Source organism: Pithys albifrons, unplaced genomic scaffold (genome assembly GCF_047495875.1).
Source record: "Pithys albifrons albifrons isolate INPA30051 unplaced genomic scaffold, PitAlb_v1 scaffold_42, whole genome shotgun sequence".
NCBI classification, from domain to species: domain Eukaryota; kingdom Metazoa; phylum Chordata; class Aves; order Passeriformes; family Thamnophilidae; genus Pithys; species Pithys albifrons.
Genome location: NW_027286057.1, coordinates 421284 through 446191, shown reverse-complemented (window position 1 = coordinate 446191; position 24908 = coordinate 421284). Strand labels below are relative to the sequence as shown.

Below are 24908 nucleotides of genomic sequence, written 5' to 3'. Positions count from 1 at the left end.
AGGGCTGTGGAGTCTTTGGGCTTTGTGTGGGAGCTCTGCAGAGCTTGGCAGGGACCTTGGCAGGGACCTTGGCAGGTTTTCCTGGGTCAAGAACTTTGCAGTGAGACTCTAATTGTAGGGTTGTCCTCTTGGGGTTTGTTTTTTTTCCTGAACTCATTTTTGCTCCAGTCTCACTGTCTGGAGTTTCTGAGTGACTGATAAAGGGTATTTTACACAGGGCAAGTTCAGCACCAGCCAAAATCTTTTGAAAGTAGCTGAGATGCAGCAGCTGCCTCAGCCCCTCTGCAGAAAACATCCAGCAAGACTTTTAAACAAAAAAAAAAAGGTTGTGGGATGCTCCTGAATCAGCTTAAAATTTCTCCTCCTGAGATGCACAGAGGGGGTAAATTTGTCCTGTTTGGGGAAACTGAGGCACAGGAGCTGCTCAGAGTGAGCTGAGCTGCACCCACAGCCTTGGTGGGATCTTTGCCAAGGAAGATTTACAGCCCTCCTTTTTCCTGCTGCTCTCAGACCCTCAGTCTTTCTAACACCAGACAGATTTTCACCCCTGGGTATCACAAGCCAGGGAAAGGCTTCTAAAAGCTGCATTTAATTCTCCTTCCAGCAATCTGCACTAGGAGCATTATTTCCTCCCACCCTCGTTTACAGCCCTGTGGAGGATTTAAAAAAAACCACCAATCTTCATTTGAGTCATGCTCAGGTTTTTCTTTCCTCACTTACGGGAGCTCTGTGAGCGTTTTGGTGCCGCTTCCTGTCAGAGCACGGGGGAAATTCTCTGCTGTGTCACCTCCTGCTCTGGGGCTTCGGGTGAATTCTGCTCCCTCCCAGGCTTTCTGGAAGAAAAGGGGCAAAGGAAATGCTGAGGGTGTGGGGTGAGCTGTAGGAGTTCTCCCACTGAAGTGTTCTGGGGTGGGGGATTAGCTCTGGTTTTACTGGGATCAGAAGCCAACGGTGTGCCCAGGTGGCCAAGAAGGGATCCTGGCCTGGATCCAAACTAGCGTGGCCAGCAGGGCCAGGACAGTGACCCTTCCCCTGTACCCAGCCCTGGTGAGGCCACACCTTGAGTGTTGTGTTCAGTTCTGGGCCCCTCAGGTCAGGAAAGAGATTGAGGGGCTGGAGCGGGGCCAGAGAAGAGCAACGAGGCTGGAGAAGGGACTGGATGTGGCACTGAGTGTCCTCTGAAACACCTCCAGGGACAGAGAATCCAACAGGTCTTGATCCAACCCCACTGTGATCACCAGATCATGGCAGGGAGTGCCCCACTCTGTGCCTCACACCGTGCCCTGGGCTGGTGATCATAGTGGGGTTGGATCAAGGGTTGGACTTGGTGATCTCAGAGGTCTCTTCCAACCCAACTGATTCTATGATTCTATTCTGTGATTGTGAACTCACCATCCCTGGAGGTTTTTAAGGTGAGACTGGACGTGGCACTGAGTGCCATGATCTGCTGATCCCAGTGGGGTTGGATCAAGGGTTGGATTTGATGATCTCAGGGGTCTCTTCCAACCCAACTGAGAAGAGCAACGAGGCTGGAGAAGGGACTGGAGCACAAGTGCTGTGGGGAGAGGCTGAGGGAGCTGGGGGTGTTCAGCCTGGAGAAGAGGAGGCTCAGAGGTGACCTCAGCACTGTCTGGAACTGCCTGAAGGGAAGTTCTGGCCAGATGGGGGTTGGTCTCTTCTCCCAGGCACTCAGCAATAGGACAAGGGGGGCTCAAGCTCTGCCAGGGCAGGTTTAGGTTGGAAATCAGAAAGAAATTCTTTGCAGAGAGAGTGCTCAGGCATTGGAATGGGCTGCCCAGAGAGGGGGTGGATTCCCCATCCCTGGAGGTTTTTCAGCTGAGCTTGGCCGTGGCACTGAGTGCCATGATCTGGTAAAGGGACTGGAGTTGGACCAAGGGTTGGACTTGATGATCTCAGAGGGCTTTTCCAACCCAATCCATTCTGTGATTCTGTGGATGTGACACTGAGTGAGAATCCATGTCTTGGTCCAACCCTACTGTGATCACCAGCCCAGGGCACAGAGTGCCCTGGGCTGGTGATCACAGTGGGATTGGACCAAGAGTTGGACTCGATGATCTCAGAGGTCTTTTCCAACCCAATCCATTCCATGATTCTATGGAATGTGCCCTGCAAAAGGCTCCCCAGGGCAGTGGTGATGGCACCGAGGCTGGCAGGGCTCAGGGACCATTTGGATGGTACTCTGGGGCACAGGGTGTGACTCCTGGGGAGGGTCCTGTGCAGGGCTGAGGGTTGGACTGGATGCCCCTCATGGGTCCCTTCCAGCTCAGCACATCTTGTGATTCCATCAGAGCTTTCCAGTTGGTGCCCGGAGCTCAAGGGGAATGGAAAAAGGAGAGAAAGAACTCCTTTATTTGCATCTAATTCAGTCTGAGACAACAAATCCCTGGCTTTGCTCCCCCAGACCTGGATCCTGGGGCTGCCAGCACGTCCCTGCCCGAGCCCGGCAGCGACGGGGACAGGAACGTGCCCCGGATCTGCGGCGTCTGCGGGGACAGAGCCACCGGTTTCCACTTCAATGCCATGACCTGCGAGGGCTGCAAGGGCTTCTTCAGGTGAGGGGGGGTCCCTGCAGAGCAGGAACTGGGGGAGAGAGGCTGCAAAGCAAGGCCAGGACCAGCTGGCCATGAGTCAACAGAGCCAGGAGGGTCAACGTGTCCTGGGGGCATCAGCCCAACATCGCTGGGTGATGGAGGGGATTGTCCTGCCCTGCCCTGCTCTGCTCTGCTCTGGGGCAGCCCCACCTGCATATTTGGGGCAGTTTGGGGTCACACCATGTCATAAGGAAGGTCTGAAGCCATTTGAGAGTGACCAAAGGAAGGCACCACAGGTGGGGAAGGGTCTGGAGGGGCAGCTGAGTGAGGGCACTGAAGGCATTTGGTGTGTTCAGCTGGAGAAGAGGAGACTGAGGGGAGACCTCACGATGTTAAAGGCTCCATTTCCCCCCAGTCTGTGCCAGGGATGCCCCAGGACTGACCCACCCTCAGGTCAGGGCACTTGCACCAAGTGAGGGAATGACCAGTTGCTGGGGAAACGAAGGAAGGTGATGATGATGATGATGATGATGGGCTGGGAAGAGCCTTGCTCAAGTGTTCAGCACCAGCAAGGGCTGGTTTACCCCTTTGAGCTGAGCTCCTTCAGCAACTGGGGCTTGAACTTCCACAGCAAAGTCTGAACTCCTCCTGGGGTAGGAATTTTGGGGCAGAGGGGGATTTTCCCATCCCACTTTTGTGACCTGTTTTCACCCACAGTGGCTTCAAAGCTTGGCCAACTTGAGCACGATGTTTTCCTCAATTCCTCCCCACTAAACTCTTCTTCCAGGTGCTCTGCTCTGGTGTCCCTGTCACCTTCCCCTCTCTGTGGTTTGCCTTTGGCCCCTGAAATGGCCACTGCCCTTTAACAGCCCCTTCCTGAGTGTGACACAGCCCTTGCACTCCCCTGAGCCCCATCTCTGTCCCATCCCCCTGGAATCCTGCAGGACCCAGACCTGGGACAGTATTTTTGAGCAGACACCATTGGGGGCCCTTCATGCCCTGATCAAAACCTTTATTTTCAATTTAAGCTCTTCCTACCTTTTAATCTTCCTTTCCAGGCACCATCTCCCCAGGCCAGGTCTTGGCCCGTTCCCTCTTGTTTACACTGCCTGGTTTATGTGCCTGTTTCCATCCCTGAATTAATTAATTCTTGCTGCTGCCACACTATTTAAATGCTTTCTGCTGCTGGGAGAGCCTGGACACTGCAACTCTCCCAGGAAAGCTCTGCCTGCCTCTCCCTCCCTTGGGATTTATGACACATTCTGTTCACTTGCTGGTTTTCAACCTCCAGCTCGCAGATCTTGGAGAAAATCACTGCCCTGGTAGCAATTTCTGGGAACTCCCAGAGCTGGAAAAGGGGGAGCAGCTGGGAATATTGTGGGAATATCAAACCCAGGGGCTGTGCTGTGACTCCAGCCCTTCCTGGGAGCAGCTTGGCTGTGCCCCAAGTGAGCCCCAAAATGAGACCCAAATAAGCCCCAGATGAGCCCCAAAATTAGCCCAAAATGAGCCCCAGATGAGCCCAAAATAAGCCCCCAAATGAGCTCCAAAATGAGCCAAAAATAAGCCCCAAGTGAACCCCCTGATGAGCCCCAAGTGAGCCCCAAAATGAACCCAAAATGAGCCCAGATGAGCCCAAAATAAGCCCCAGATGAGCCCCAAAATGAGCCCCAGATGAACCCCAGATGAGCCCCAAAATGAGCCCAAAATAAACCCCAAAGAAGGCCCAAGTGAGCCCTAAAACAAGCCCCAAAAGAGTCCCAAAATGAGTCCCAGATGAGCCCAAAATGAGCCTCAAGTGAGCCCCAAAATAAGCCCCAAAATGAGCCCCAAATGAACCCAGAATGAGCCCCATGACCAGCAGCCACAGGTCCCTCACCCTCCCCAAACCACAGGGGCAGTTGGTGCCCCGTGTGGGCTTTTTGCCCCTCCCTGGGACCAGCCTGGCTGTGCCTGGAGCCTCGTGCAGGGGGCACAGCCTGAGCTTTGGCTCCCTGGGCTCCCTCACCTGCCCTGGGGCTGTGCCTGTCACACAGTTCCCCTGCACAAAGTCCCCCAGGAGTTCCTGGCTTTAATGACCCCATTAATTAGGAATTTATTGGCCCCTCTGGGTGCACAAACAGCCACCGGGTTGGTGGCTTCAAAGTCCAGTTTCCTGATGATGCCAAGGGCAACAGTGACCTTTTATTGGGCTCTGCTGTTTGCTCAGGAGCTCCTGAGCAGCACCTGAGCCAGAGGGATTTATTCTGGGGCCACTTGGCTGAGGCTTCTGTGGCTTCTTGGTTCCTTCTGCAGATTTTTCCCGGTGCAGAGACACTTTCTGCCCCCAGGATGGGCATCCTGAGAGTGCTGGGGAGTCTCCCTGTCCTTGGCAGTGCCACCTTTGCCCGTGGGGAGTGGTGACATTGAACTCTGTCCCAACCCTTCACCCCTGAACAGCCCTCAGAGCTCTGCCAAGCCCTTGGCTCCCACCCTGGGGCTGGTGCTGAGCAGGGAAGAGGGAGCTGGTTATTTTTAGTATCCTGAGATCTTAAATGAGCCTTGAAATGGCTGGTTCTGAACTTTTATAAAAATACACCAGAGCCAGACGTCGGGAGCTCCCACTGTGGGTCCAGCAGCCCCTCCCCTGCCCTGCTGGTGTCACTGGGGGCCCCTCTGGAGCCACCACCAGGACCTCAGGGCAGCAAAGCAGCTCCTGTGCCCAGCCAGCCACTCTGGGCTCACATAAACTGCAATTTTCATTCCAAACTCCATATTCTGGCCTGCCCTTGCACACAGGACATCTTTTCCTGCCCGAGGGCCTCGTGTTTCTCTGGTTTGTTTGTGCATTCCCCAGCCTTGCCCTGGGCTGTGGGGGAAAGGATGAGCTGCCTGCTGGTCCCAGAGGCTCCAAAACAAGAGTTGTTCTCTCAGACTGGGGGATTTTGGGGTGTTCAGCTCCAAATCCCGACTTGCCCTCAAGCTGAACAATATTTGTCCCTGTTCCTGGGACAGCAAATACCCCCCTGGTCTTGGAGAAAGGGGAACCCCAGAGAGAAGCAGAAAAAAGGAGCCAGTTCTGGATGAAATGGGGATTTCTGGGCATGAGGTGCCTTAGGGAGGCTCTGCCAGCCCCCTCTGCCATATTAATTTTCCTAAAAGCATTTCTTTATTCATGGCAGGTAAAGGGGCAGTAAAACTTCTTTGTTTGCATCTCCCTGTCTAAAATAGCTTCTAATTACATGTTGCTGGCTCTGCAGCCAGAGGACAGATTTTAGATTTATATTTGTACCCTCCAAGTGCTGGCACGGTGCCAGTCAGGGCTGGGGGCCCCTCTGTGGGTACCTCCCCATGCAGGGGTTGTGCCCCATCAGCTCAGTCTTGCTGAGGGGTTTTAGTGCTCCAAGAGCAACTCTTTGTGCCAGGAGAGTTTTCATCCCCCCTGCTGAACGTGGCAGTAACTTGGTGGCAGATTCCTCACTGTGGAACCTGAATTTGTGGAAGCCAAGCCCACCCCACCCCACCCCATCCCATCCCACCCCATCCCACCCCGCCCCATCCCACCCCATCCCACCCCACCCCACCCCACCCCACCCCACCCCACCCCATCCCATCCCACCCCATCCCATCCCATCCCACCCCACCCCATCCCACCCCGCCCCATCCCATCCCATCCCACCCCATCCCACCCCATCCCACCCCACCCCATCCCACCCCGCCCCATCCCATCCCATCCCACCCCACCCCATCCCACCCCATCCCACCCCACCCCATCCCATCCCATCCCGCCCCATCCCGCCCCACCCCACCCCATCCCACCCCACCCCATCCCACCCCATCCCACCCCACCCCATCCCATCCCATCCCGCCCCATCCCGCCCCATCCCACCCCACCCCATCCCACCCCACCCCATCCCACCCCTTGTCCAATCCCCTCCCAGCTGTCCTGGAGCTGCATTTCCTGCCCTGTTCCTCTGCCTTGGAACGTTCTGGCTCTGCCCCTTTGCCCAGGAAGGTTCTGGCTCTGCCCCTTTGCCTTGGAAGGTTCTGGCTCTGCCCCTCTGCCCCTTTGCCCAGGAAGGTTCTGGCTCTGCCCCTTTGCCCAGGAAGGTTCTGGCTCTGCCCCTTTGCCCAGGCAGGTTCTGGCTCTGCCCCTTTGCCCAGGAACGTTCTGGCTCTGCCCCTTTGCCCAGGAACGTTCTGGCTCTGCCCCTTTGCCCAAGAAGGTTCTGGCTCTGCCCCTTTGCCCAAGAAGGTTCTGGCTCTGCCCCTCTGCCCCTTTGCCCAGGAAGGTTCTGGCTCTGCCCCTTTGCCCCTTTGCCCAGGCAGGTTCTGGCTCTGCCCCTTTGCCCCTTTGCCCAGGAAGGTTCTGGCTCTGCCCCTTTGCCCCTTTGCCCAGGAAGGTTCTGGCTCTGCCCCTTTGCCCAGGAAGGTTCTGGCTCTGCCCCTTTGCCCAGGAAGGTTCTGGCTCTGCCCCTTTGCCCCTTTGCCCAGGAAGGTTCTGGCTCTGCCCCTTTGCCCAGGAAGGTTCTGGCTCTGCCCCTTTGCCCAGGAAGGTTCTGCCCCTTTGCCCAGGAAGGTTCTGCCCCTTTGCCCAGGAAGGTTCTGGCTCTGCCCCTCTGCCCCTTTGCCCAGGCAGGTTCTGGCTCTGCCCCTTTGCCCAGGCAGGTTCTGGCTCTGCCCCTTTGCCCAGGAAGGTTCTGGCTCTGCCCCTTTGCCCCTTTGCCCAGGAAGGTTCTGGCTCTGCCCCTTTGCCCCTTTGCCCAGGAAGGTTCTGGCTCTGCCCCTTTGCCCCTTTGCCCAGGAAGGTTCTGGCTCTTTGTCCTTGGGAGATTTCCGGCCCCGATGCCGTGGTGGGTTAACGTGCCCGGTGTGGTTTTGGTGGCAGAGAGGGTTGTTATTTTAGGTGTTGTTTCTCTTGTATCCTGCACTGAGATTTCTTTCTCCTGCACTCACAACCACCACGTGCTCCAGCCAGTTATTCCAGCAAAGCCAGGCTGAAAGGGGGATAAATGTTGTGACGTGGCCCCCACTCTGGTTTCTTCTGTTGCTTGGGGGGTTTCTCTACAATCTTCCACCCTTCCTATGGCCTTCAAAACACCTGTTTAGATCCAGAGAGCTGCACAACCCACCAGGCTGGATGAGACATGGAGCAAAGCTGGGCCAGTGGAAGGTGTTGCTGCTGGAACAAGATGGGCTTTAAGGTCCCTTCCCAACCAAACCATTCCAGGGTTAACCTGTGGTTGAAACCCTTGGCTGTGTTCTCCTTCTCCACAGTGCCTGAACCTCTGACTCTAATCTGTGGATGCCCCAGCCAGGTCCAGCCTCTCCAACTTCACAAAAGCACAGAATATTCCAAGTTGGAAGGGCCCCACCAGGACCATCAAGTCCAGCTCTTTAAGTGACTGGGCTGTACAGGGATTGAACCCCCAGCTTTGGTGTAATTAGCACAGGGCTCTGACCTGCTGAGCTCATCTCAGGGTCTCCTCAAGCTGAGCACAGTCAGGCCAGAGGCACTTCCAGCCTCTCCAGCAATCCCTCCCCAGCAGCTGTTTCTGGGAGCCGGGTTTGTCTTTCCTCCTCCTCCTCCCCATGTTTGAAGCAGCTCCTTGGGGAGCCCAAGCGGTGCTGACTCGGTGTTTGTGTGTTCCTGCCCAGGAGGAGCATGAAGAGGAAGGCCACGTTCACCTGCCCCTTCAATGGGGACTGCAAGATCACCAAGGACAACCGGCGGCACTGCCAGGCCTGCCGGCTCAAGCGCTGCGTGGACATTGGCATGATGAAGGAGTGTGAGTACCAGCCCAGCCCCTCTGGCCAGGCCATGCCCAGCTCCCTCTTACTGGGGAGGGGAGTGGCAAACCTTAACCCCCTCCCAGGACTGGAGGGGGATGGAAAGGGCAGGGGATGTGGGTTGGGTCAGCACAGAAACATGGAGTGATCTGGGTTGGGAGAGACCTCTGAGATCAGCAAGTCCAGCCCTTGGTCCAACCCCACTGGTGACTCAGGTCACCAAATCCAGCCTTGATCCAACCCCACTGTGATCACCAGATCAGGGCACTCAGTGCCACATCCAGTGTCACCCTAAACACCTCCAGGGATGGAGAATCCACCAGCCCTTGATCCAACCCCACTGGGATCACTGACTGCCACATCCAATCCCATCTTAAACATCTCCAGAGATGGAGAATCCACCCCCTCTCTGGGCAGCCCATTCCAGTGTCTGACCACCCTCTCTGGAAAGAATTTCACAGAATCACAGAATGGATTGGGTTGGAAAAGACCTCTCAGGTCACCAAATCCAACCTTGATCCAACCCCACTGTGATCACCAGATCAGGGCACTCAGTGCCACATCCAGTGTCACCCTAAACACCTCCAGGGATGGAGAATCCACCCCCTCTCTGGGCAGCCCATTCCAGTGTCTGAATACTCTTTCTGTAAAGAATTTCACAGAATCATAGAATGGATTGGGTTGGAAAAGACCTCTCAGGTCACCAAATCCAACCTTGATCCAACCCCACTGTGATCACCACCCCAGGGCACTCTGTGCCCTGGGCTGGTGATCACAGTAGGGTTGGACCAAGACATGGATTCTCCCTCAGTGCCACATCCAGAGAATCACAGAATGGATTGGGTGGGAAAAGCCCTCTGAGATCATCAAGTCCAACCCTTGGTCCAACTCCAGTCCCTTTACCAGATCATGGCACTCAGTGCCACGGCCAAGCTCAGTTGAAAAACCTCCAGGGATGGGGAATCCACCCCCTCTCTGGGCAGCCCATTCCAATCCCTGAGTACTCTCTCTGCAAAGAATTTCTTCCTGATCTCCAACCTAAACCTCCCCTGGCAGAGCTTGAGCCCCCCTTGTCCTATTGCTGAGTGCCTGGGAGAAGAGACCAACCCCCACCCGGCCAGAACTTCCCTTCAGGCAGTTCCAGACAGTGCTGAGGTCACCTCTGAGCCTCCTCTTCTCCAGGCTAAACAATTTCTCTCTGATATCCAACCCAAACCTCCCCTGGCAGAGCTCAAGCTGTGCCCTCCTGTCCTGCTGTTGGTTCCTGGGAGAAGAGACCAACCCCCCCAGGTACAACCCCCTGTCAGGCAGTTCCAGACAGTGCTGAGGTCCCCCCTGAGCCTCCTCCTCTCCAGGCTGAGCCCCCCCAGCTCCCTCAGCTTCTCCTCATTGTGCTCCAGACCCTTCTCCAGCCTTGTTGTCCTTGTCTGGAACTGCTCCAGCTCCTCAATGTCCCTCCTGAGCTGAGGGGCCAGAACTGGGCACAGCACTCGAGGTGTGGCCTCCCCAGGGTTGGGTACAGGGGAAGGGTCACTGTCCTTGTCCTGCTGCCTCAGTTCCTGATCCAGGCCAGGATAATGATTGAGAGGAGTTTGTTTAATGATTGAGGCTGTCCCTGAGGGCACTGCTGATCCAGGAGCTGCTTCTCCTACAGCCAAGTGGCTTTCCTGGCTCTCAAGGAGCATCAGCTTTGTGAGCGTGGCCGGGGAGGTTTGTGGGTGGTGCCTGATTAATTCTCTTAATTCATCTTCAATTTCTTGGTTTATGGTTAAAGGGCCTCTCTTTATAGGCCAAAAGATGATGGGAAATTTGTTTGTGAATTTGGGTTTGATTGTGGGTCTTGCACAGACAAAACACTCCTGGAGACCCAAAGAACATCCTGCCTAAAATAAATTGATGTTTTATTGGCTGCTACATAAAGACATTTCCCTGCACGTTCTGGATTTGGAGAGTTGTCCCAGAATATTTCCTGTATCTTCTCTGCTTGGAGCAAAAAAAAGGGTGTTTTGAGAATGGTACCCAGGAGATATTTGTGGTTCTTTTCCCTCTTTCAGAGGGGACAATCCTACAAATTCCAGTGGACTCGTGTTCTTCCTCACCCTTTGTGAGAATGTTCCTGTGTCTGAGCAAAGACATGACTGTTCATTGGTCCTAAATTACCAAGTTCTCTTTCATTAATTACTGTTCTATCATCTCCTGGTTATTGATTTCTCACTGTTTATATTAATTAGTATTTTTAGTCATTTTAGTGTCTTTTTTTCCTCTGGTGGGGACTTTACAACATTTAGACTTTGTCAGTCTCTTCTTCATCTTCTACTTTCCACAAAGTGTCCATCAATTCTCATTCCAGATGCCCAACTTTGCCAGTCCATCTTTCCCTCCCAGCCTTTGTTCATCAGAGTTAATTTATCAAAACTTTCATTGCAATTAAACCTTAAATTAAAACTTCATTTTCCCAACCTTTGCTCCAACAAAAGCCCCTTGGGACAACTTTGCTAAGAGTAAAAACAGCACGTTATTTATAATTAATAGAAATAGTTTTTGATAGAACAATTAATTAAAAGTTAATTAAAGCCGTTAATTACTAAAATTCTATAATTTCCAACAGGACTGGGTTGTGTTTTCCTCCTCTGGGCTTTTTTTTCCTGAGTCCTTCCAGTCCTGTGCACAGCAGAGACTTAAATAAACAGCAGAAGGAAGCAAAGTAGTTTTTGACCCAATCCAAACACAACAATGTTCTGCAAATATTTGTTTTCTTCAACTGTATTTATGGCTGAGCAGCTTTTAGAAACAGAAATGTGTTTGAAATGCTCCTTCCTACGTGAAGCAGCTTTGCCCAGCCCGTGGGCAGTGTTCAAACCCAGCACAGCCTCTGCTGGGAGGCTGTTCCAGGCTGTTCCAGGCTGGTCCAGGCTGTTCCAGGCTATTCCAGACTATTCCAGGCTGTTCCAGGCTGGTCCGGGCTGTTCCAGGCTGTTCCAGGCTATTCCAGACTATTCCAGACTATTCCAGGCTGTTCCAGGCTATTCCAGACTATTCCAGGCTGTTCCAGGCTGTTCCAGGCTGGTCCAGGCTGGTCCAGGCTGGTCCAGACTGTTCCAGGCTATTCCAGGCTATTCCAGGCTGTTCCAGGCTGGTCCAGGCTGTTCCAGGCTGGTTCAGGCTGTTCCAGGCTGTTCCAGGCTGTTCCAGGCTGGTTCAGGCTATTCCAGGCTGTTCCAGGCTGTTCCAGGCTCATTTGGGGCTCACTTCAATCTCTTTTGGGGCTCATTTTGGGGCTCACTTGAGATTCATTTTGAGGTTCATTTTGGGCTCTCTTTGGGCTCATCTGGGGCTCATTTTGGGCTCCTTTGGGGCTCATTTAGGGGCTCATTTTGGGCTCATTTTGGGCTCCTTTGGGGCTCATTTAGGGGCTCATTTTGGGCTCACTTGGGGCTCACTTGGGGCTCCTTTGGGGCTCCTTTGGGGCTCACTTGGGGCTCCTTTGGGGCTCATTTTGGGCTCATCTTGGGCTCCTTTGGGGCTCCTTTTGGGCTCCTTTGGGGCTCATTTTGGGCTCATCTGGGGCTCACTTGGGGCTCCTTTGGGGCTCATTTGGTGCTGCCATTGCTGAAGAGGAAAATGTGTTGACTTGCACCAGTTACCCAGGGCAGGCTGGCAGTTCCTGGGCACTGGTGCCAAGGTGTTTGCTCTGGGGCCAGGGATGTTCTCAGAGGAGTTAAAGGGTAAACAGCCCCTTCACAAACTGTTACTGGATTAACCAAAACAAACCCCAAGGGGCTAAAAATAACCCTCCCTTGGACTTTGCTGCTGTTATTTTTAGGTTGAATGAGGTTGAAGCTTTCGAGGGGTTTTTTTGTCTTCCACAAGGCTGTGGTTTGTGTTGTGTCTTCCAGGCTGTGGTTGGGGGAGGAGGAGCCTCATCAGTGAGGGGTGGGATCCGAGTGGGAGATGGGGAGAGAGAGGAGGGGAAGGGGAAGGGGAAGGGGAAGGGGAAGGGGAAGGAGAAGGAGAAGGGGAAGGGGAAGGAGAAGGGGGAGAAGGAGAAGGAGGAGAAGGAGAAGGAGAAGGAGGAGGAGGAGAAGGAGAAGGAGGAGAAGGAGAAGGAGGAGAAGGAGGAGGAGGAGAAGGAGAAGGAGAAGGAGAAGGAGGAGGAGGAGAAGGAGAAGGAGAAGGAGAAGGAGAAGGAGGAGAAGGAGAAGGAGAAGGAGAAGGAGAAGGAGAAGGAGAAGGAGAAGGAGAAGGAGAAGGAGAAGGAGAAGGAGGAGAAGGAGAAGGAGAAGGAGGAGGAGAAGGGGAAGGGGAAGGAAAAGGGGAAGGGGAAGGGGAAGGGGAAGGAGAAGGAGATGGAAGGCAGCCCCTGGCAGGTGTCATGCCTGCATTAATTTGAGGTCTGGCACAGGCTAAGAAATGGCACTGCCAGAGTGTTTTCAGCCTGTTGGAGGGCTGGGTTCCCTAAAGGAGGGTGGGAAAGCCCAAGCTGATTTCCCTTCCAGTCTTGCCCCAGCACAGAAACATCCTTATCTTTCCAACCTGCTCTGGGGATGCTTCTTCATTTTCCTGGGATCATGGAACAGTTGGAGTTGGAAGAGACCTATCCAGGTCATCTGGTCCTTGCAGGATCCCAGATCTGTTTGGTGTCACCTGCAACAGCCCCCCCTGAAGCCCCCAATGCTCAGGACACTTTGAGCACCACAACCAAAGCTCAGCTTTGCCCCATCCTCATTCCCAGCCCCATCTGGGGGTTCCTCCATCAGTTTTGCCCCTTCCATGCAGTGCCCAGATGGAGCTGATGCTTTTGGAATAAGAACTGAGGCGGGAGATGCCAAAATCCTGATTTTCCTCCCCAAAGAGTCGTGCTGTGCCCGCAGAGCTGCCCTCAGTGCCCCTGCTGAGGGTGACCCTTCAGCTCCACCGGGTCAGTCCCGTCTCTCCAAGACCTTCCAGTCCCCTCTGAGATTGTGCAAGTTTGAAAATGGATTGGAAAAATGCCCTTGGCTAAAGGAGCAGGGATGGCAAACAGTTCCTTGCCTCGAGCCCCTGCTCCCCTTTCAGCCCAAATTCCACCTCAAATTCTGCACCCAGGGCAGGCTGGGCCAGCCTGGCATCAGATAACACGCCTGGGGTTTGCTGGCATGCCTGGAGCAAGGGCTAATAACAGCCTGAGGAAGGGCAAGGGCTATTTTTAGGTGGATGTGTCTTGCCAAGAGCCTCCAGGAGTGGGTGATTTGGGTATGGAGGTTGAACCCAAGAGAACTGTGCAGCTCCCTCGTGCTTTTCTTCTCTCTCAGCCCTCTTGAGGCCATTCAGGTCTTCAAGGTCTTTTTTATAAAGTCAAGATTCCAGCCCAGGTTTCCTGTGGCTGTTCCCCTTCCCTAAAGGAACAGGAAAAGCCTTTTGTGTCACCTTGGACTCCAATTCTTGGCCACTGCCAAGGGCCAACACTCCATAAATACCCACCCTGAGAGTGTTCAGCCTGGAGAAGAGGAGGCTCAGAGGTGACCTCAGCACTGTCTGGAACTGCCTGAAGGGAAGTTCTGGCCAGGTGGGGGTTGGTCTCTTCTCCCAGACACTCAGCAATAGGACAAGGGGGGCTCAAGCTCTGCCAGGGGAGGTTTAGGTTGGAGATCAGGAAGAAATTCTTTGCAGAGAGAGTGCTCAGTGTTTGTAGGTGCCCTGAGCTTAAACATAAGGTTGGAGCTGCCCTGGGGATGCTGCAGAAGTGCTGCTGGATCCCCAGGGTGGCACCTGCCTTGGGCACCAGGGCTGGGTGAACTCACTGCTCTGAGGTTGGCAGGATGGGGATTTCTGTCACCTGAAAGCTCAGAGCAAACAGCAAAGGAGCAGATCAGGAAGGTGGCAGTGCTGACGTGGCTTTATTGCACCCAGGCCTTGCCTAAAAGCACCATAAACCACCAGACACCACAGGAGGCAGCCCAGGTGAGGGCAGGACAAACTGCAGGGGTCAGTGCAGGTTTAATAACTGATTATCCAGAGGATGGGGCTGCTCTGCTGCAGCCTGAGGTTCCTGCAGAATCACAGAATCATAGAATGGATTGGGTTGGAAAAGACCTCTGAGATCATCCAGTCCAACCCTTGGTCCAACTCCAGTCCCTTTACCAGATCATGGCACTCAGTGCCACGGCCAAGCTCAGTTGAAAAACCTCCAGGGATGGGGAATCCACCCCCTCTCTGGGCAGCCCATTCCAATCCCTGAGCACTCTCTCTGCAAAGAATTTCTTCCTGATCTCCAACTTCAGTTTCCCCTGGCAGAGCTTGAGCCCCCCCTGTCCTATTGCTGAGTGCCTGGGAGAAGAGACCAACCCCCACCTGGCCAGAACTTCCCTTCAGGCAGTTCCAGACAGTGCTGAGGTCACCTCTGAGCCTCCTCTTCTCCAGGCTGAACACCCCCAGCTCCCTCAGCCTCTCCCCACAGCACTTGTGCTCCAGTCCCTTCTCCAGCCTCGTTGCTCTTCTCAGTTGGGTTGGAAGAGACCTCTGAGATCATCAAATCCAACCCTTGATCCAACCCCACTGTGATCACTCTGGCACTCTGTGCCCTGGGCTGGTGATCCCAGTGGGGTTGGATCAAGACATGTTGGATTCTCTGTCCCTGGAGGTGTTTCAGAGGACACTCAGTGCCACATCCAGTCCCTTCTCCAGCCTCGTTGCTCTTCTCTGGCCCCACTCCAGCCCCTCAATCTCTTTCCTGAACTGAGGGGCCCAGAACTGAACACAACACTCAAGGTGTGGCCTCATCAAGGCAGAGTCCAGGGGAAGGGTCACTGCCCTGGGCCATTCCAATCCCTGAGCACTCTCTCTGAGAAGAATTTCTTCCTGATCTCCAACCTAAACCTCCCCTGGCAGAGCTTGAGCCCCCCTTGTCCTATTGCTGAGTGCCTGGGAGAAGAGACCAACCCCCACCTGGCCAGACCTTCCCTCCAGTCCCCATTTCTGACCATTCCCCCTCCCCACAGTCATCCTGACGGACGAGGAGGTGCAGAGGAAGCGCGAGATGATCCTGAAGCGGAAGGAGGAGGAGGCGCTCAAGGAGAGCCTGAAGCCCAAACTCTCTGAGGAGCAGCAGCAGGTCATTGACACCCTGCTCGAGGCCCATCGCAAGACCTACGACCCCACCTACGCCGACTTCACCAAGTTCCGGGTACCCAAAGGCTCCTCAGCCCTCTCAGCCCGTGGCTCTCACCACAGGGGGGTTCAAAATGCCCCTGCAAAATCCTCCCTGGGGTCTTGGGGAGAAGCTGCCACCCCTTTCCCTCCCAGCCCCTTCCTCATGCTCTGCTCTTCTCTTCCAGCCCCCCATAAGATGCCACCCCAACAACAAGGGGGCAACCAAGTCCTCCTCTGTTGTCACCCAGGACCTGTCGGAGGAGGATTCCACCGATCTCTTTGGCTCTGATGCCTTCAGCACATTCCCAGGTACCACATTCACCTCTCTGGAGTAGCTTTACCTAAATCTGGCCCTTCAAACCCTTGTTTTACCTCCTGGGGGGGCTCACTGAGCTGCAAAGCCCTCCTGGGGGTGTTGCAGCATCACCCTCTGAGGGTCTCCCTCTCTCCAGAGTCTGTGGAGCCCCCGATGTTTTCCAACCTGGTCCTCTCCGAGGAGAACGATGAGAGCTCCTCCATGAACCTGGAGTTCTCCCAGCTCTCCATGCTCCCTCACCTGGCTGACTTGGTCAGCTACAGCATCCAGAAGGTGATTGGCTTTGCCAAAATGATCCCGGGCTTCAGGTGAGATGTTTGTTCCCAGATCCATCTCGGGAGTTCTGTCCTACCCTTCACAGCCAGATCCTGTTCTCTGTTTCACCTTCACAACTGTCCCTCAGCTCTGTTCCCTTCCCAGTCTGGTCCTGGTTTGATGTCTCTCCTCCTTCCTGGGGTTCTCCTCTTTTCTCTTTCCAAACTTTGGAAGATTTTTCACCCAAATTTCAGCAAATTGTCAGCAAATGGAGCTGCTGCAATTCTGGAGGCCACGGGTGGGGTTTGTGAAGAGCCTCAGGTCCTGTTTCACTCCAGGGCATCAACAAAAACACCTGCAGAAATAAATACCTGACACAGGAACTGTGGGGAGGGAATGGCTGGGCTGTGAGTGTGGGAGTTCACAGCAAACCTTGAAGGTGAGAAAAGCTTAGTTAGGCCACACCTTACAGGGGTCACACTCAAAGACAGTTTTACTCAAGAACTCCATGGAGAGAGAAAAACCAGGTAAAAGCTTCTTCCACTTCCTAATAACAGATTGTGCCTCTTCCTTATTCCCACCCACAGCTCCATCCCATGGGTTGAACCAGAGTCCATAAAACTCATCACAGCTTTAATTGGATGACACTTCAGCAGATGCTCATCTTTGGATGAGAAGAGTCACCTCTTAAGGTCCCTTTCTTATGAGCAAACCCACCTGAAACCTTTTTATCTCTCTTTTTTTGCTAACTGTTGGTCTTTTCCACAGAACTGAACTCCTGCTTTGGTCAGCAGGCCCCAGAATTCACCTGCAACTCTAAAAACCCTTTTCCTCAACTCCAGAATCTCTCCTTTATTCCCACACTGGGCTGTCCCCACCAAGGGATGGGACGACCCTCACGGAGCAGCAGTTTCGGTTCCTCCGCTCGTGGCCAAGTCTCACTTCAGCCTCCTCTGCCCATGCAGGGACCTGTCAGCAGAGGACCAGATTGTCCTGCTGAAGTCCAGTGCCATCGAGGTGATTATGCTGCGCTCCAACCAGTCCTTCACCCTCGAGGACATGACCTGGACCTGCGGCAGCAACGACTTCAAGTACAGGGTCAGCGACGTCACCCAAGGTAGAGCTGCCAGAGCCTCTCCCACTAAGGGATCCCACCCCAGCCTCAAGTTCAGCTGCACAAATCCCATGGGGTTTACTCTGGAAAGTCACTCCCTCTGCACCCAGCAAGGTGCTGGATCCTGCCCTGAACCTCTTCCACGTGAGGATTTTGGGGCCAACCTGGAGAACAGGGGGTGGAGGAGGTCCTTAAATCTCTCCCTGCACTTGGAAAAGCCTCAGAGTAACCAGGGGCTTGTGGAAGGGAGGAGGAGGAGCAGGAGGAGGAGGAGCAGGAGGAGGAGGAGAAGGAGCAGGAGGAAGAAGAGCAGGAGGAAGAGCAGGAGGAGCAGGAGGAGGAGGAGGAGCAGGAGGAGGAGGAGAAGGAGCAGGAGGAAGAAGAGCAGGAGGAAGAGCAGGAGGAGCAGGAGGAGGAGGAGGAGCAGGAGGAGGAGGAGCAGGAGGAGGAGGAGGAGGAGCAGGAGGAGGAAGAGCAGGAGGAGGAAGAGCAGGAGGAGGAGGAGGAGCAGGAGGAGGAGGAGGAGGAGCAGGAGGAGGAGGAGGAGGAGGCAAAATGTCTGCAGGTGAATTGTCTTTGTGGATTCCAGATCCACAATCTCCTGCTTTAGGGAAACTGTTGGGGAAAAGTACAATTAAATCCAACGTGCTTTGAGCTGTGCCAAAAGTCGTTTTCCTCCGTCCCTGCTGTGCTGGATGAGCTGCTGAGCTCTGGGGGGGATCCTCTTCCAGAGCCAGCCATGCCAAAGGGCCTGTTCTCTTCCCAGCTGGCCACAGCATGGACCTGCTGGAGCCACTCGTGAAATTCCAGGTTGGTTTGAAGAAGCTGAACCTTCACGAGGAAGAGCACGTGCTCCTCATGGCCATCTGCATCCTGTCCCCAGGTAAGGACCACACTCACCCCTCAGGGCCACAGACCTGCCTGTCCCCAAAAAAGGCTGGGAATCACCTGCAATATCAGGGCAGTTTTGGGCACCAAAATATAGGAAAGGTACGAAGCTGTCAGAGAGTCCAAAGGAGGGCAAAGATGGGGAAGGGCCTGGAGGGGCAGCGTGTGAGGGCACTGAGGGCACCTGGGGTGTGAGGCTGGAGAGGAGGAGACTCAGTGCAGGGAGGGGCAGAGGAGGGGCTGGCACTGAGCTCTGCCCTGTGGGCACCAGGGACAGCACCCAGGGAAAGGCTGGAGCTGTGCCAGGGCAGGGACAGGGCACAGGGAATGGCTGGAGCTGTGCCAGGGCAGGGACAGCACCCAGGGAATGGCTGGAGCTGTGCCAGGGCAGGGACAGCACCCAGGGAATGGCTGGAGCTGTGCCAGGGCAGGGACAGGGCACAGGGAATGGCTGGAGCTGTGCCAGGGCAGGGACAGGGCACAGGGAATGGCTGGAGCTGTGCCAGGACAGGGACAGCACCCAGGGAATGGCTGGAGCTGTGCCAGGACAGGGACAGCACCCAGGGAATGGCTGGAGCTGTGCCAGGGCAGGGTCAGGGCACAGGGAATGGCTGGAGCTGTGCCAGGGCAGGGTCAGGTTGGATCTCAGGGAAAGGTCCTTCCCCCAGAGGGTGGTGGGCACTGACCAGGCTCCCCAGGGCAGTGGGCACAGCCCTGACCCTGCCAGAGCTCCAGGAGGGTTTGGATGATCCTCTGGGGCACAGGGGGTGACTCTTTTAAAACTTGGTTGTAATAATGCCAAGGTCATGGGTTCAATCCCCCATGTGGGCCATTGACTTAAGAGTTGGACTCCCTGAATCCGTGTGGGTCCCTCCCAGCTCAGAATAGTCTGTGATTCTGTGACTCCTGGTCATGGTCCTGTGCAGGGCTGGGGGTTGGACTCGGTGGTCCCTGTGGGTCCATCCCATCTCACCCCAACCCACCCCATTCCACCCCATTCCACCCCACCCCATCCCACCAATTTCCCCACCCCATCCCATCCCATCCCATCCCACCCCATCCCATCCCATCCCACCCCACCCCACCCCACCCCACCCCACCCCATCCCACCCCACCCCACCCCACCCCACCCCACCCCATCCCACCCCATCCCATCCCACCCCACCCCACCCCATCCCACCCCATCCCACCCCATCCCATCCCACCCCACCCCACCCTGTGCCCCCCGGTGTTCCCCCCAGACCGCCCGGGCGTGCAGGACACGTCGCTGGTGGAGTCGCTTCAGGACCGGCTCTCGGAGATCCTGCAGAGCTACATCCGCTGCCGGCACCCCCCGCCCGGGAGCCGCCTCCTCTACGCCAAGATGATCCAGAAGCTGGCGGACCTTCGGAGCCTCAACGAGGAGCATTCCCGGCAGTACCGCTGTCTGTCCTTCCAGCCCGAGCACAGCATGCAGCTCACGCCGCTCGTGCTCGAGGTGTTCGGCAACGAGATCTCCTGACTCTGCCCCGAGGGCCGGGGGGAGGACTCGGCCCGGGTTTCGCTGAGCCCGCGGAAGAAACGGGACTTTTGTACCTTGGGTTTGGCTTTGTGAGGTCCTGCTTTGTTTGCCCCTGCGTGGCGGGGGCAGGTTCGCAGTGACAGAGCCAGACCTGCGTGTTTCCCCCTCCCAGGAGCAGCTTTCCCACTTCCCTGCCCTCTCTGGGAGCTGATTTAGCCCTTTATGGAGATTTTGAGGCTCTCTCAAATCCCTTCTTGTTTTGAGCTGGACACTCGGGCTGTTGGGAAGGAGAAGCCCTGGGGGGTTTGCAGCAGGAGATGCACTCGGGGCACGGCTGAGCATCCTCTGCGCCCTCCCTAAATCCTGCAGCACTTGCTCCCTCTCCAGTTTTCCACAAGGATTGACCCCCCTGAGTCCCAGCCAGGAGGGGCCGTGTCCCTGCAGGTGACAGCTCAGGGACATCCCCTGTGCTGGTGGGACTGGGATGGGCCAGAGGGGGCTGAGCGAGCCCCGAGGGGGAAAATCTGTGCTCAGCCCCCCAGGGAAAGAGCCAAAGGAGTTTCATTTGCATTCCCAGCCCTGCCTGCAGCGGAGGGCAGGGGTTTAACCCTGGGTGCCTCTCCCTTGCTTTGGAGCTGAACCGGGACCCCCGGGATGGAGCAACGACCCCCCGGGATGGGGCAGCGACCCCCCGGGATGGGGCAGCGACCCCCCGGGAGGAGGGAACGACCCCCCGGGAGGGGGAACGACCCCCTGGGAGGGGGCCACGACCCCCGGGATGGGGCAGCGACCCCCCGGGATGGGGCAGCGACCCCCCGGGATGGGGCAGCGACCCCCCGGGAGGGGAACGACCCCCGGGATGGGGCAACGACCCCCCGGGATGGGGCAGCGACCCCCCGGGAGGGGAACGACCCCCGGGCTGGGGAGGTGACCGCGGTCCCAGCTCGGCTTCCCCCCCGTGTCCTGCTGGAGGCGGCTCCGTGTCACTGTCCCCGCTCGGGGAGCGAACCCCGGGAAGGGGATTTGGGAGTCCCGGGAAGAGGCGGCGCAGCCCCCCGGGCCGTGCGCGGTGTCGGGAGGGGCCCGGCCAATAAACTGCTCCTTGGGCAAATCAACTCGGCCCCGAGTAGTCGGGGGTGCGTGTCCGTCCGTCTGTCCGTCCGTCCCCACGAGGGATGCGCAGGACTCTGTGTGACTGTCCTGGGGGCTGGCGGAGCTGTCCCTGTGTCCCTGTCCGTGTGTCCCTGTCCCCGTGTCCCTGTCCCCCGTCTGTGTGTCACCCGTGTCCCTGTCCCCCTGTCCGTGTCCCCCTGTCCCCGTGTCTGTGTGTCCCCCTGTCCCCGTGTCCCTGTCCCTGTCCCCGTCCCCCTGTCCCCGTGTCCGTGTGTTTCATGTCCCTGTCCCCCTGTCCGTGTGTCCCTGTCCCCGTGTCCGTGTGTTTCATGTCCCTGTCCCCTCTCCTTGTCCCCCTCTCCCTGTCCCCCTGTCTGTGTTTCATGTCCCCGCGTCCCCCCATTTGTGTTCCCACCTTCGGCCGGTAGGGGGCGCTCGCTCAGCGAAGCCTCGGGGGGGCGGGGCGGTACGAACTGCGCAGGTGCAATGCAGAGCCGGTGGGGCGGACCTGGGGGCGTGTCCAGTGGGCGGGGCCTGGGGCAGGGCGTGTCCCGGTGGGCGGGGCCTGAGACAGGGCGTGTCCAGGTGGGCGTGTCCCGGGGTAGGGCGTGTCCAGGTGGGCGTGTCTCGGGGCAGGGCGTGTCCCGGTGGGCGGGGCCTCGTGGCCGCCATGCGGATCTGCGCACGCGCCGCGCGCCTCATGGCGGCCATGGCGGGCACGGGAACCGGCACCGGCAGCGGCAGCGGCGGCACCGCCGGGCTCGGGCAGAAGCAGCCGAGCCCCGGGCCCGCCCCACGCATCGGCACCCACGACGGCACGTTCCACTGCGACGAGGCGCTCGCGTGTTTCCTGCTGCGGCTCCTGCCCCGCTACCGGGTACGGCCCCGGCGCTCCGTGCGGCGGCACCGGCACCTTGCGGGGGAACGAGGGGATGCCCTGCGGGGCCCGGGGCCCGCCCCTGTTACCTGTGCGCGGCTCTCGGCGCTCCCGGCCCCACCCGGGGCACCCCCTGAGGCTCTGAGCCCCTCCGCGGGGTCCCTTCTCCCCAGGGGCAGCTCCCGGGGGTCCCGGGGCTCCGGGGACCCTCAGGCCGCGTGTCGCCCCCCGGCAGGACGCGGAGGTGGTGCGGACCCGCGACCCGCAGCGCCTGGCCCAGTGTGACGTGGTGGTGGACGTGGGGGGCGAGTACGACCCCGAGCGGCACCGCTACGACCACCACCAGAGGTGAGCGCGGCGCGACCCCCGCGGCGGCCCCGGGACCCCCCTCGGGGCTGACCCCGCGGCCCTGCAGGTCCTTCACGCAGTCCATGAGCAGCCTCCGGCCCGACAAACCCTGGACCACGAAGCTGAGCAGCGCCGGGCTGGTCTATTGTCACTTCGGCGCCCGGATCCTGGCGGCGCTCCTGGGGCAGCCGGAGGACGGGCCCGTGGTCACGGCGCTCTACGACAAGGTACGGGGGACCGGGGGGCTCCAACCGGGCTGCCCCTTTGGGGGGGTCACCCCACACCGCAGCGCTCAGGGCGGAGGACCCCAGGGAGGAGGAGACACCCGGGCAGGCTCGCTGTGCTCCCCCTGCTTCCCCTCCTGCTGTAGCCCCCATTTCCACACGGTTGTCCCCATTGACCCCCTGCTGGCTCCTGTCACCCCCACCAGCCCCTGTGTCCACCCTCTGCTGGCTCCCACTTCCCACAGCTGTCCCCCACATTGTTCCCCAACTGTCCCTTCACTGTCCCCATCCCCTCACTGTCCCCACTTGTCCCCTCTTTCCCCAGTGTCCCATTTTCCTCTTGCTGTCTCCTCACTGTTCTCTGTTGTCCCCTCACTGTCCCCTCTTTCCCCACGGTCCCACTGTCTCCTCACTGTTCCCTCCTGTCCCCTCACTGTCCCCATCTCCTCACTGTCCCCACTGTCCCCTTTTCCCCCCTGGTCCCATTATCCTCCCACTGTCCCCTCACTGTTCCCCACTGTCCCCTCACTGTCCCCACTGTCCCCTTTCCCCGCTGTCCCCTCACTGTTCCCCACTGTCCCCTCACTGTCCCCACTGTCCCCTTTCCCCACTGTCCCCTCACTGTTCCCCACTGTCCCCTCACTGTCCCCACTGTCCCCTTTCCCCGCTGTTCCCTCACTGTCCCCACTGTCCCCTCACTGTCCCACTCCGTGTCCCCCCCAGCTCTACGAGAACTTTGTGGAGGAGATCGATGCCATCGACAACGGGATCGCGCAGGCGGAGGGGCCGCCCCGCTACGCCCTCACCACCACCCTGAGCGCCCGCGTGGGGCACCTCAATCCCCGCTGGAACGACCCCGACCAAGACACTGAGGTGGGCACGGGCCCCACGGCCCCCTGGGGACACCCGGCTGGGGCACACCCGGCTGGGGCACACCCGGCTTGGGGACACCCGGCTGGGGCACACCCAGCTCGGGGACACCCGGCTGGGGCACACCCAGCTCGGGGACACCCGGCTGGGGCACACCCGGCTCGGGGACACCCAGCTCGGGGACACCCGGCTTGGGCACACCTGGCTCAGGGACACCTGGCTCGGGGACACCCGGCTGGGGCACACCCAGCTTGGGGACACCTGGCTCGGGGACACCCAGCTGGGGCACACCCAGCTCGGGGACACCTGGCTCGGGGACACACAGCTCGGGGACACCCGGCTTGAGGACACCCAGCTTGGGGACACCCGGCTTGGGCACACCTGGCTCGGGGACACCCAGCTTGGGGACACCGGGCTCCGGGACAGCCCTGACCCCACCCCGTGTCCCCAGGCGGGGTTCAGGCGGGCGATGGAGCTCGTGGGGCGCGAGTTCATGGACCGTCTCGACTTCTACCACCGGGCCTGGCTGCCGGCACGGGCACTGGTGGAAGAGGCCGTGCAGCACCGCCTCGAGGTACCACCAACCAAACAGTCTGGGGGGGCCACTGAGGTGTGGGGAGGCCAAATCACCTCGGTATAAACCTCCCTGCATGGCTGTGCAGTCCCCACTCTGCCCCCACACAGGGATTGCACTCCCTGGACCCTCACCCTGCACCCCCAACTCTGCCCACCCTTCCCACCGCAGCCACCACGTCCCCCTTACACATGTGGGGGTCTCTGAGCCCCAGGTGGGTGCAGTGGAGCCCCAGGGCCATTCGGGTGCTCATCATGTCTCCCTCTCAGGTGGACTCCAGTGGGCAGATTCTGGAGCTGCCCCAGGGCGGCTGCCCCTGGAAGGAGCATCTTTTCCAGCTGGAGCAGGAGCTGGCTCTGCCCAGGCCACTCCAGCTCGTGCTGTTCCCGGACCGGAGCGGGCAGTGGCGAGTTCAGAGTGTCCCCACGGGACCCCACACTTTCCAGAGCCGGTGAGACCCCTCCCCTCATGCTGTGCACCCACACTTTGTGTTCTGTACCCCCACTCTGAATCCCTGCACCCCCATACACTGCTCTGCATCCCCACTCTGCCCCCCATAGCCCAACACAGGGCTCTGCAGCTTCACTCTGCCCCTGCTGTGCCCCCCATACATGCCCCCCTACTCTGCCCCCCAAATCTGCCCCCCTGTATCCCCATGCACAGCTCTGCATACCCACTCTGTCCCCTGTACCCCTCCACAGGGCTCAGCCCCCCTGTACCCCCTCCCCAGCTCTGTATCCCCGCTCTGACCCCCATACACTGCTCTGCCCCCTCTCTCTGCCCCCTGTACCACCCCGGGGGGGTGCAGGTTGCCACCCGCTGTCCCCCCTGCCCCCCCAGGCTCCCCCTGCCCGAGGCATGGCGGGGGCTCCGGGACGAGGCCCTGTCCCAGCTCTCTGGCATTCCTGGCTGCGTCTTCGTCCACGCCAGCGGCTTCATCGGAGGGAACCAGACCCGGGACGGGGCCCTGGAGATGGCACGGCGGGCACTGCAGCACGGGGGGGGCACACAGAGTGGGTGAGCCCCCTCCCATCGTGGTCACCCCAAAAGGGACCCCTGCCCCAGCCAGGGGCTTCAGGGATGGCTGGGACTGTTCCTATACTGGGATGGCAGTGAGATGCTCTGAAGGACCTGCTGGGGAGAACGGGGCAGGGCCAGCCCCACCAGGGGTGTCAGTGTGCCCACCCCCAGCGTTGGATGGGCACCAGCCCAGTCAGAGACTTGCTGGTTCCATTTCTCTGGAGTCTGTCCGTGTTCCTGCTATATCCCAGTTCCAAGGGGTTTCCAGCACCAGTAAAAACCAGAATGTGCCCAGTGAATGCACTGTTGGGGCAGTGAGGGGGGCCCGGGGAGGTGGGCAGGGCTCTGTGTGGCACTGG

General features: G+C 58.1%; 2 protein-coding genes across 3 annotated transcripts in view; both read left to right on the top strand.

Moving 5' to 3' along the window:
• The window catches only part of VDR (vitamin D receptor), a 35397-nt gene extending 15796 nt beyond the window's left edge, over positions 1-19601 (top strand). For both annotated transcript variants that reach the window (XM_071581804.1, XM_071581803.1), the window contains 8 exons: positions 2423-2573; positions 8190-8320; positions 15299-15483; positions 15635-15758; positions 15902-16073; positions 16986-17137; positions 17901-18017; positions 19264-19601. In XM_071581804.1, the coding sequence (XP_071437905.1) occupies positions 2423-2573; positions 8190-8320; positions 15299-15483; positions 15635-15758; positions 15902-16073; positions 16986-17137; positions 17901-18017; positions 19264-19523 (1292 nt within the window). In that variant the 3' untranslated portion in view covers positions 19524-19601. The remainder of the gene's footprint in view (positions 1-2422; positions 2574-8189; positions 8321-15298; positions 15484-15634; positions 15759-15901; positions 16074-16985; positions 17138-17900; positions 18018-19263) is intronic.
• A 1690-nt stretch (positions 19602-21291) lies between these two features.
• MYG1 (MYG1 exonuclease) lies at positions 21292-24702 on the top strand. Its single transcript, XM_071581796.1, has 7 exons — positions 21292-21513; positions 21749-21861; positions 21929-22088; positions 22809-22958; positions 23407-23529; positions 23799-23980; positions 24370-24702. Exons 1-7 carry the CDS (start codon positions 21307-21309, stop codon positions 24548-24550), a joined length of 1116 nt encoding a protein of 371 aa, XP_071437897.1. The 5' UTR covers positions 21292-21306; the 3' UTR covers positions 24551-24702.
• The last annotated feature ends 206 nt before the right edge of the window (positions 24703-24908 follow it).

What these genes read in the sequence shown, in the direction of transcription:
- MYG1 (XM_071581796.1), top strand. Translation starts at nt 21,307, where the DNA reads ATGCGGATCTGCGCACGCGCCGCGCGCCTCATGGCGGCCATGGCGGGC. An exon ending in CGCTACGACCACCACCAGAG is followed by an intron (nt 21,862 to 21,928) that starts GTGAGCGCGGCG and finishes GCGGCCCTGCAG; the next exon opens with GTCCTTCACGCAGTCCATGA. An exon ending in CCCCACACTTTCCAGAGCCG is followed by an intron (nt 23,981 to 24,369) that starts GTGAGACCCCTC and finishes CTGCCCCCCCAG; the next exon opens with GCTCCCCCTGCCCGAGGCAT.